The following is a 12,455-nucleotide window of genomic DNA, read 5'->3' on the forward strand; positions in this document are numbered from 1 at the left end:
AAAAAAAAAAAAAAAAAAAAAAAAAAAAAAAAAAAATTATATCTATATCTATATCTATATCTATATCTGTACTCCCATGTTGATTGCAGCATTATTCACAATAGCCAACTTATGGAAACAACCTAAGTGTGTGTCAACAGATGAGTGGATAAAGATGTGGTACATACATGAAATGGAACACCATTCAGCTTTAAAAGAAGGAAATCCTGCCATTTGCAACAACAAGGGTGGATCTTGAGGACATTATGCTAAGTGAAATAAGACAGAGAAAGACAAACACTGCATGGTATCGCTTATATATGGAATCTACGAGAAAAGCCAAACTCATAGAAACAGAATAGAATGGTGGTTGCCAGAGACTGGGGGGTGGGGGAATTAGGAAGAAGTTATTAAAAGGGTACAAATTTTCAGTTATAAGATGAATAAGGTCTGAATTTCTTAACATCATCAAATATCCATCATTGTTCAAATACCACTTATTGTCTCATCTTTCAAAATGCTTAGTTTGAACTTAAATCCAAACAAGATCCTTTTACTGCAATAGCTTAATATATCTCTCATGTCTCTTTTAATCTAAGATGTCTGCTCCCAACTTCTTTTTTTCCATGGATTTTATTTATTGAAAACTGTCTTGTTTTTCCTATACACCTCCCCATATTCTGGATTTTGATTATTGCATCCTTGTGAAAGACTTTAGCTCATTCCTTTGTATGCTTTGTTCTGATATATATTTTCCCATACTTTTATTTAGAACCTTTGTATATAGTCTTATGTTCCAGGGTTGGCACTTTTAAACATGATATATCTGAGTTTTTTAGACCAGTCATGATTATTTTAATAATGCTATTTTGGTTTTATTTTCATCATCTTATTTTTTGTTTTCTATTAGTTCCATTTTTTCTCTTTGGTCTTTCTTGCTCTCTTTTGAATTGATAGTAATTTTTAAAAATTCCTCCAATTAAAAATATCTGTAGGTTTACGTGATATGTAACAGCTCCTTGCCCCAGAATTGTCTATCCCAGAAACCTGTGCATTTCCAATTTAGCATTTATCACAAGCACTTTTAGCTTACTTAAAAATAACAATAAACATTCACTGAGTGAAAAAAAAGATGAATAGGGTCTGATGATCTAATGTATAACGTGCTGACTATAGTTGATAACACTGTATTGTATAATTGAAATTTGCTAAGAGAATAGAACTTAAATGTTCTTTCTCTCTCTCTCTCTCACACACACACACACACACACACACAAAGTGTAAATATGTGAAATGATGGATATGTTAACTAACTTAATGAGCAGACTCCTTTCACAATGTATACATATATCAAACTGCCATGTTGTACAGTTTAAATATCTTATAATTGTGCTTGTCAATTATACCTCAATAAATCTGAAAAAATAATAAATAAAAAGGTCTATTGAGAAAAAAGAGCAACTGAAACTTAAGTTCCATCATAAATCTACCTCTGTGAACATGACTTCGTGGCTCTGCATCATCTGGTTTCTTTATACTTCTCTGGCTTCATCCTTAGCTCTGCTCTTGGAGCGTCCACACGCTGGCTTCCTCTGATTAATTTCAGTGTCTCTCACCGCAGGACCTTGGCTTATACTATTCCTCTGCCCAGAAAGTTCTGTGTCTCACCATTCTTGGGACTGTTCCTTTCCTCCTTGTTTCTAACAGACACATGAGTTGCTGCTTCCTCTCCCTCTTGGATACATTGATGTGGGAATATTACAGAGGGTGAAAAATGGTCACTGCCCCTCACTCATTCTTCTATAAAATAATTTTCTCTTAACTTGTATTTATTTTACACAAAGTAAAACTTATTATAAATACATATTCCTCAGACCAAATAAAAGAGAACTTCAGTTTCTTAAAAGTATAAAACCGTGAAGCTGGAAAGTACCTAATCAAAGCTCTTACTAAACCTCCTGGCGTTGATCAAAAATAGCCACAAATTCTTTGCAACAACTCTCAACAAGAAGTGGAGTTTGTTTTCCCACATCTTGAATCTGTGTTGGCCCCATGACCTGCTTTGACTAATAGAATGTGGCGGAATTAACACTGCAGATGTTCTAAGAATAGGTCCTAAAATGCTGCTGTCTCGTGAACAAGTGCAAGTTAGCCTCCTGGAGGATGACGGATGTGTGGAGGGGGGTCTCAGCTGTCATCGCTGGCAGCCAGCAGCCAAATGAAGCTGAACTCATGAGTAAGCCCAGCTGACACCACGTGGAGCAGAGACAGGATTACTGACGGATTTCAGCCCAAGTTGCCAACCCACAAAATCATGAGCAAATAAATGGTTGTTGTTATAATGAGCTCATATTTTACAAAGAAACAGCTGATACACCTTCCTAATCCCAGTTATCCAATAAAGATCACCCTTCTCACTGGCTCATAGTTTAAGTGGTTCTAGAAGAAATATTAGGAGGGATCACACACCTTTCTGTATTCTGTGAGTCACAAAGAATTTACTAATTCAATAATACTTGCATTGCCATGTCATCATTATGTGCTGGGATAGTAAGATGCCCCTGTGTGGATTCACGAGATTTTACTAAAACCCAGTGGCCACAGTGGGTTTATGAGACATGCATATGTTACCTGATATTGAAGTAGATAATTTAACAAACATTAATGGAGTCTGAAGATTTTCCGTTCATAGGTGCAAATATCATGCCAATTGACTCCAATGAGCTATGTCATAATCCACAGTCTAGAGGTTAATGTTCACTTCAAGAGTCAATCAAAGCCAACTCACAAACAAGTGAGAACACAAAGACAGAAGACCCCCCTACCTGCAGGCTGAAATCTATGCTGTGCCATGCCATGAGTCTCTGTCATGTCCTCTGTATTGCTGACTACCCAACTAGTCACAGCTGACTTAGATCATGATTTGGCCATCTCGCAACTAAGCCTGGAATTGCAACCTTCAGCACTGATGCACTTCTATTCCTCTCTCCTCTTCTAGACCCCATTTCACAGTGGAAACAATCACAAGGCAAGAAGAGTCCCTTTCTCCCCTCCTTCCTTCCTTCCTTCCTTCCTTCCTTCCTTCCTTCCTTCCTTCCTTCCTTCCTTCCTCCCTCCCTCCCTTCCTTCCTTCCCTCCCTTCCTTCCTTCCCTCCCTCCCTCCCTCCCTCTCTCTCTCTCTCCTCTAGCTGAGATCCTTTTACACAAAAGAAGTCCACCTTTCCAACTTCCAGTTGTACTGACTTTGTTGCCTTACCACGAACAAACAGAAACTTCGATTGCACTTCTACGTGATCTAGGGCTCTGGAACTTAATTCAGGTCTGTTAGCAAAAACCTGACTGAACAGAAATGGGCCCTTTAGATCTTGTTTCTCCCCTGTTTTCATCAGTGAAATAGCATCCCTCAGACAGCAATAAAGAGGCCATGTAGTTAGAAGCCCCATGGACCTGTCAGCAGGATGGAGTCGAAAAGGAATGCTGGGGCTGAGGGGGAAGCCTTCTTATTGTGGGAGCAAGCACACACTTCAGAGAAAATCACAGCAGGTGTTTTGATACCTTGGACAGGTGCGCTGGATGTGTAAAAAGTAAATGCAAGGTTTCAGGAAAAACAAATATCCTAAGAATAAAACCGAGCATACTGTTTCCATATGACCCAGAAATTTTGCTCCTTGGTATTTACCCAAATGAGCCGAAAACTTATGTCCACACAAAAACCTGCACATGAATGTTTACAGCAGCTTTATTCAGAACTGCCAAAACTTGGAAGCAACCAAGATGTCCTTCAATAGGTGAATGGGTTAGCAAACTGTGATATACTCATACGATGGATACCGGCAAAGAAAGAAATGAGCTATCAAGCCATGAAAAGACATGGGGGAAACTTAAATGAGTATTTCTAAGTGAAAGTAGTCAACCTGAAAAGGCTGCACACTGTATGATTCCTACCGTATGACATTCTGGAAGAGGTAAAACTATGGAGATAGTAAAGAGATCAGTGATTGTCAGGGGTTGGAGGGGAAAGGGGTAGGGATGAATGGGCAGAGCACAGAGGAATTTTAGGGCAGTGAAGATACTTTGTATGGTATTTTAATGATGGATACGTAGAACGTACAACGTAAAGAGTGCACCTTAATATAAACTATGGACTTTAGTTAATAATAATGTACGGATAATTTCTGTAAACCTAAAACTTCCCCCCAAAATGAACCCTGTCATAAGGATGAGGCTGTCCTGTCTTGAAACTGGCTATGTGCAGGGCCCACATATCCATGAGGCCCAGCAGGCACAGGGTCTAGGGCCCATGATATTTTTTAGGGACCCACAAAGATGTTTTAATTTCTTTAAAACTCAGGAGGAAAACATGAATATAATAATACATATATTGGGCTGGGTTTTTCTGTAACATCTTCCCTTAAGATGTTACAGAAAAACCAGAACGAACTTTTCGGCCAGCCCAATATAATCATAAATCCGGGCTTTATACCACCTCAGTCATAAAATATACTTTAAAATATATGATGGGAGAAGGGGCTCATAAAGGCACAAGTGTCCAGGGCCCACAAATGTTATACTAAGGTCCTTGCTGTGTGGGCGTGAAACATAATACCCAGTGAATTTGGGTGTGGGCCTGCTCTATGGCTGGGGCTCAGCTGGAAATGAGCTAAGAGCTTTACACAGAGCTGGGATGTTAAGAAAAGAAGGGGCCTGGGGTTGTTCTTGAAGGAGCCTGGGCAAACAGCCTACTGGAAAAAACGTAGAAAGCACATTAGAAACTGCATGAGCGGGAGTAGAATGGGGCTGGTTGGGAAGCTAGAGTATTTTCTGTGTAGGATAAGAAGCTGGGCTCAGAGGAACTAACGCATTAAGTACCAATTACAAAGGAACCTCCAGGTGGGAGCTGGATTCCTGGAAGCAGAGACCAGCTGAGACAGAAGAGTCCCGTTCTCAGGGTGTGGGGATGCCAGAGGGAAAGACTCCTCTCTGGCTGGGTAGAGACTGAACAGGCCTGGAAAGCACTTCTGGTGGTTGTTTGTGTTACACACACACACACACACACACACACACGAAATCATTCCTGGCAGAAAACCTGCGTGTGTTCTTTGTCCATCACAGATAAGATTGCTACGGCCTTGACTTAGACCCATCTCATGCCTCTCATTTTATGTGAGTAAATGAAGCATATTTTATCAGCCCCAGAGATAAGCAATCCAACCAAAGAGTGCTTTCATGAGCTACAAAAGCTTATAAACGTCTTTATCTCCATTCTTGTAGCAAACTTTCAAAATTAACAATGCCTGAGAGGAGTAGGTCTTACCCATAAATCCTCACTGAAAGCAATTAAAACCATCATTCCATTTAGTTGTTGCATTTTCATCAGTTTCAAAAGGTCTTGGGTGGAGAAATACTACTGGGTCTGATCTGACTTCTTTGCAATATGATATAATACAGTGGTTCTCTAACTTAGATGTGTGTAAGAATCACCTGGGGGGGTTGTTAAAAAGGTAGATTCCCAAGGACCACATCCCCCCTCCCCATTTTGGTTCAGTGGATGCAGGAATCTTCATTTTTAACAAGAATTTGAGTTGGTTTAGGTGCCAGTGACTGGTAGATTGTATTGTAAGAAATACAGTAAGTCCCCAACATACTAACAAGTTCCATTCAGAGAGCACGTTTGTAAGTCCAATTTGTTTGTAAGTCTAACTAAGTTAGCCTAGGCACCCAACTAACACAATCGGCTATACAGTACTGTACTGTAATAGATTTATAATACTTTTCACCCAAATAATACATAAAAACAAACACAAAAAATAAAGAAAACATTGTTAATCTTACAGTACAGTACCTTGAAAAGTACAGCAGTACAGTATAACAGCTGGCACACGGGCCGGCATCGAGTGAACAGGCAAGAAGAGTTACTGACTGGAGGAGGGAGAGGAGGTGGGAGATGGCAGAGCTGAAGGATCCTCAGCAATAGGAGACGGAGGGCAGGCTGAATTTCATTCATGCCTGACGCTGATGGCACAGGTTCCGGTTCCTTGCTGGATTCAATTCTACCCTCTTGAAAAAACTATCCAGTGATGTCTGGGTAGTAGCTGTTTTTTTCTCGCCACGGACAACACAGTAGCACTGCATTGCATTCTAAACAGCTGCTGCAACCTTCGTGTACTGTTCTATGTTCGGGTGCTGTGCCTCAGAAACTAACAGTCCTTCCTCAAATAAAGAAAATCCCCCTGCCATTTCCTGTGTCGTGAATCTCTTCGGTTCTTCAGTTACTTCTTTCTCTTGTCTCTCTTCATCCTTTCTCTGGGCCTCCAGTTCCACCAGGTCTTCATTAGTAAGCTCCACGTTTGCATCTTTGAAAGTTCACAGCTTGAAGGTTCGTATGTAGGGAACTTACTGTAACTTCATGGTGCTCCTCAAGGTATAATCTCTAGCGGAGAGAAGGGTTTCTCCACTTTTTGGGCACCTCAGGATCCCCCAGGGAGCTTTTTTACAATGCCAGTGTTTTACCCTCAGACTTAGCAATTCCACTCCCATGTAAATATCCACCAGAAATATTCACCAAAAGATACATACAAGACTGTTTAAAGCATCACTACTTCATAATATCCCCAAACTGGAAAAATCCTAATGCTTATCAATCGTGGAACAAGATGTCATAGAGTGGAATACGACACAACAATAGGAATAAACAAACTACAACTTCATCCAGCAACATGGATGAATCTCACAAGCATACTTTTCGGTGAAAGGGGCCAGACACACAAGAATGCACAATGTAGGGTTCCATTAAAACATGTAAGTTGGGGCTTCCGTGGTGGCGCAGTGGTTGAGAATCCGCCTGCCGGTGCAGGGGACACGGGTTCGTGCCCCGTTCTGGGAAGATCCCACATGCCACAGAGCGGCTGGGCCTGTGAGCCATGGCCGCTGAGCCTGCGTGTCCAGAGCCTGTGCTCCGCAACGGGAGAGGCCACAACAGTGAGAGGCCCACATACCGCAAAAAAAAAGAATTACAAAGGAAGAAACTATCAATATTTGCAAACAACATGGTTGTGTACATAGAAAAGCTAAAGGAATATGCACACAGAATTACAGTTAATAAATCAATAAAAAAAAAAAAAACATGTAAGTAAAGTTCAAAACGAGGCACAACTGCTCTATGGTGTTAGAAGTCCGGAGAATGGTTGTCCTTGAGGGTCTGGGGAGGTGGCGTGAGGGGCTTCTGTGTCTGTAATGTTCAGTTGCTTGCTGTGGGTGTGGTTACGTGGGAGCATTCACTGTGTGAAATTCATCAGCCTGTGCCCAGGTCCTGAGCACTCGTCTTGAAGGGTATGTTAAACTTCAACCAAAAATCTATTAATACTTAAGGCTAAAAAAAAAAAAAGGCAGTGTCTGGGCTCTACATGAGTCCAGTTAAATCTGAATGTCTTGTGTGAGTGTGGGCGCGTGTAGGTGGGAGGTCACAGGCGTCTGCAGTTAGAAGTTTCCAGGTGACGCTATTGTACAGCTAAGGTCAAGAAACACGGCTCTAGAAAAAGCCTAATCTGGGTCTATAGCAAAGATCTTTTACTTATTAATTGTGTGACTTTTAAGGTGACAAACTGTCCCCTCAGATAAACTGACCTGAACAGTTTACCTAACCTCTCTGAGCCCCCTCCTCTATCATAGGAGGTTGATAATGATGTCTACTCAGTAAAGTTACTTTGGATGTTAAATGGGAAAATTGCACAAAAGCTCTCGGCATCACGCTGACCGCATCCGTCCTCTCCGTCTCTCCTCCTCCAGGGTGGTTCCTCTTCTATCTGATTTCTCCCTCGCCTGACAGACTTTCTCGGGGGATCGTCTACCATTTGGTCTGTCTTCCTCCTTGAGAAGAAAGGGTGTCTTTACCTGGATAAAGATGGAGTTTTCAGGCACAACGTGGTGAATGCACAGGGCGGAGCACCATGTGGAGTATGTGGACTAAATGTGCATAACACAACACTGTTTATATAAGCTTCAAACACAGGCACACTTCTTACCAATAAGCGTTATGAAAGCATTGACCAAATATGTTAGCATGATGTCCTGCATGAGCAATAGAAATAAAACAGGATAAATATGTAAATCCAACAAAGAGGACTTTGTATGAAACAATGATGTTCATATTCCATGGGGTTAGTTCATGCACCTGACCCCCCAGAAACACATGAATGAGAAAACATAAACTGATATTTAGAAATGTGTATTTTTTATGGAAACAAAGACAAAAGCTCAGGAATCCAATACAGTTGGTTTCCTCCTACACTATCGGGACCCCCATGCCTGAGGACCCCTTCTCATGAGAACATGGTTTTCTGGGAAGCAGAAAGGAAGCTTGAGAGCTTTCTCCTGTTCTGGCAATCTTTTCCCCAAATATGTTTTCTCTTATGCTCTCGATGACTCATTTTTCCTTAATTACAAAGTTGAATACGTGCTTGATCAGTTTGGACGTCTGGGTTGCTGGTCATGGATCATTGTAAGTCATCAACCCGCACAAACTATGAGAAAATAGATGTTTGTTGCTTTAAACCATTAGGGTTGGGGATAATTTATCATGCAGCAGCAGATAACTAATACAGCAGAGAATACCCTTCTCATGCTCGTGGACACATCCTGTTGACCATCATCTGCTGTCTGCCAGGAACCACCACTCCGTCCAATGAGTGTGTAAAACCTGCACGCATTGGCACCATTTCTGGGCATGTCAGCCACCTCCACTAGTTATTAGTGTCCCCAAGAATCCCCAGTGCCATCCTCCACCAGATGCTACAGTCTCTCTCCTCCTTTGGTGTTTGTTTATAGGGGTAGCAATAAGTGGAATACAGGGGTTGGGGTGTGAGGGTAGCAGAATAGCACAAGAGTTAGTCGTGGAGCCTCTGGACTCTGAAGGCCCGTTTGCATCTTGGCTTTTCCAGTTGACCTTGTACCTCTTTAATTCTGTTTTCTCCTTGGTATAAAATGGGATTAATAATCATATCTACCTTATAGCACGGTGACAATTGAATTGGAGAATGTGTATGGCACTTAGCACAGCGCCTAACTATAAACAAACAAATAAATGGCTCTAGAGCCCAATAATCTGTATTCAAATCCCAGCTCCACCATTTACCTTGAACAAATTACTTAACATCTCGATGTATCAGTTCCTCATCTATGAAATGGGGATAAGAAACGTATCTACCTCATGAGGCTACTTGAAGAGTAAATGAGCAAATGAGCAAATACATGTAATATTATGTAGCACAGGCCTGTTAACAGTAATAACAATAATAGCAAACCATAATCAGAATCACCTCTCTCCTCACCTGACAATGAAGGCTTTTTTTTGCTTGTTTGTTTTAAGCTAGGTAAGACTTGTGCCTGGGTGATTTTTCCTGTGAGATAAATTCTAAAGCAGATATTCCTCGGTTCATCACGGAACTAAAACTTACTTTTTTTTTTATAAATGAGTTTGAAATTAATTTTTGATGGCATGAACTAAAAAATGGGCTGCAAGCAACTGCTTCTGGCTGATTATATCCACTTCTAAAAATTTTCTGTGTTACACCTCCAGCTTACACTGGCTTTCTCCTTTAGGTCAAAATCTTTACTTTGATTTCCTTGTATTTCAGGATTAAAATCTACTACATTTAGGATTCCTTCTCTGTAGGTATCAGCAGGGTTTAGGGGAGACTTGCAAAATCCCACAGAGTGGGAATGGTACATGGTGTGGATCACCATCTATACACTGGCTTCCCCTGAGATGTGACTCAACTCTCTGGTGTTTAGGTGTGATCATCCATCCCTTTGTACAGTCATCCAAGATGTCCTTATCCCCATCAAGCCCTAGCCATGCAGCCCACTCTATAACCTCCATCCAGCTCCCCTGAATATAACGTGCAGGATGAACTTGTACACGTCACAACTTTCACAGTCTCAGCCTTGAGATGTTCAGGGGCTCATGCTCCTTCAGAAACCTTACCCTGTAACTTACACACTCAAGGCCTATAAGGTAGAAACAAAATAATTAACAGAGACCCCCAAGCTTGTGTTGCAGAGTACCAGGGAAACCAGGTATGGAAACACTAAGAGCCCCTTCCACTGAGCATCACACAGGCACACTGAGGGACTAGAATGATGGATCACGAACTTTGGACATCATATGCCGAAAATCTACCAAGCATAACGTATGGAACTCTCCCGATATTGCACATGCCACTCATGAAGAGACAAGAAGGACATTCACACCTGCACAGAGGACTCCTGAAACTTCCTCTTACTTTCCACCAATCGTTTCCGAGCCCCCTCCCTGTCTTGCTCCCTACTTCCACGATAAATACCCGACTCAAAAGCCCACTGGGGAGACAGAGCTGAGCTATGCCTCCTGTCTCCTCACTTGGCTGCCCTGCAATAAAGCCTTTCTCTTTCTGCAAAAGACATTTGCCTCTTTTGGTCTTGCTGTTACACAGGGCAACAGCCCCACTTGCTCGGTTACACTTCCTTTCAGCCAACTTTGCCTGTGGACGTCAATAACCCGGCTGCTCTCCCAGCACTGGGCTGGGCCTCATGGGACACCCTGAGACTACCTCAGGCCCACTCACCTGGACACCTCCTGCGGTCGTGGCGATCCAACAGCTTTGGGAACCAGGAGAGTCCATCCTAGACTTGGTGTCTTCCCCACAGCCTCACCCCAGGAAACGAGGCACAGTTCTCCTCTGCTTTAGGACGTCCCAATAGGGTATCCACAGATGCCTGAAGATATTAACAATAATCACATCTAAATGTGGGACTATGGATGGGTTTTATTTTCTTACTTAATCTATTCTTCATTCTTCACTGATTTTTCTTTTTATATTTTACAAAGAACATAATATTAAAAAAATGAAAGTTGTAAATAATTACTGAAACATCACAAACAGTAGAGTGTGTTATTCTATAAATGGTAATACAAAAAAAAACCCTCTCAATTTTGAACCATATTTCACATGATAAACTAAAACAAATTTCCTTTGACCACATAATCCTGCTTCTGGAGAACAAGCCTAAAATTAATCAAAATGTGTCCAATGCTTTACTCACAATGCTATTCCTTGAAATATTATTTATAATAGAAACAAACTAGAAATAAACTAAATGTCTAAGAATAGGGAGAATTTCGATTGAGTACATTATAACCATAAAACAGAATTTTTTACAACTAAAAATGGTTGATGTAAAAACAATTTTAAGAAGAGTATTTATGAATGTATAGAAAAGTTTATTTTGTGGTCCTAAGTTTAAAACTATATGTGTAACTGAGTAGGACCCTATGGGGCCTTCTTGGAACTGACCTCCCCCCATGTCCTCTGCCTGTCCCTTGTCAGTAGAAGAACTTAGGCAAAGAATAAATTTAATCAGAGAAATGAGAAAATGCAGAAAGGAAAATAGTCAAGCAAGAAAAAATAATAATAGTTTAACCATTTAACCAAGTCAAGAACCTTTAGTTCCTCTGCAAGGGCTATAGATAATGTTTTGAGCCATGTCCTTCAAGCTCTTTTCCAGATATTGAAACCCCCATCAAGTATAAGAAGTTAACTGTATGCCGCCCACAAGCACAGAGACCCCAGACCAGTTGGAACCAATAAGGGTGATGATGTTGACTCCCGATTTCCTCACCACCAACCTATCAGAAGAATGTCCACGAGCTGATCACACATCCCACAAGCCTCTCCTCAGCCCCTTCCTCTTTTCCCTGTATATATATGCACAGAAACAGCACTCTTGTAATGGTATCATGAGTGGTGAGAATATAGATGATTAATATTTCCTTGCTTATAATCTACATTTTCTACTATAATGAGCATATATCATTTTGTTATCACAAAGCTTTTTTTCTTTAAGGAAGTGACAAGAATCACTAAATAAACATACAGAGTATTAGCATCCTGTCCAGGTGGTTAACAGATAAACATATTCTTATACTTCTGTAATTTCCATGTTCTGAGGGAAAAAATTTACAACTGTTGAGCAATTAGATAGGAACAAATTAAAATACATGCACCTTTTTTATTTTCCATTTATTAAACTAGCAAAAGAAAATAAAAATGGATAAAATCTCTAAGTGTCACTCTCATAAAATAATCCATGCATTTTGAATCAGGGAGAACTGGACACAAGGTTGCAATATTTGAAGTTCATTCACATGAATCAATATTACAAAAGGCTGAAAGGACTTTCCTGTTCTTTCCAGGGTTGGAAATGTCTGCCCACCCCCAGCCTCTAGCTCCTCCCTCTGCAGCCAGAGTCAGCACCATTAAGCGGGGCAGAAGACAACTAATCTGCTCACTCACGACTATTTTGCACTCACCACCGCCACCTTTGTGGAGCTCAGTACTAAGGCCAACTTGGGCCTGGGCACCTGGAAGGTATGTATGCAAGGATTTGGACACCTACTTCCCTCAAGGGGCTTTGGACATTTTCTCCTGTCAGTAGGGAAA

General features: G+C 41.1%; 1 protein-coding gene across 1 annotated transcript in view; it reads left to right on the plus strand.

Annotated features, from left to right (window-relative positions):
• The first annotated feature begins 2,142 nt into the window (after positions 1 to 2,142).
• LOC103089484 (aldose reductase-related protein 2-like) overlaps positions 2,143 to 12,455 on the plus strand; it is a 16,610-nt gene continuing 6,297 nt past the window's right edge. Inside the window, exons 1-2 of the mRNA XM_007466656.1 lie at positions 2,143 to 2,215; positions 12,277 to 12,383. Of these exons, the coding sequence (XP_007466718.1) occupies positions 2,143 to 2,215; positions 12,277 to 12,383 (180 nt within the window). The remainder of the gene's footprint in view (positions 2,216 to 12,276; positions 12,384 to 12,455) is intronic.

This window comes from Lipotes vexillifer, unplaced genomic scaffold (assembly GCF_000442215.2).
Source record: "Lipotes vexillifer unplaced genomic scaffold, Lipotes_vexillifer_v1.1 scaffold71, whole genome shotgun sequence".
NCBI classification, from domain to species: Eukaryota; Metazoa; Chordata; class Mammalia; order Artiodactyla; family Lipotidae; genus Lipotes; species Lipotes vexillifer.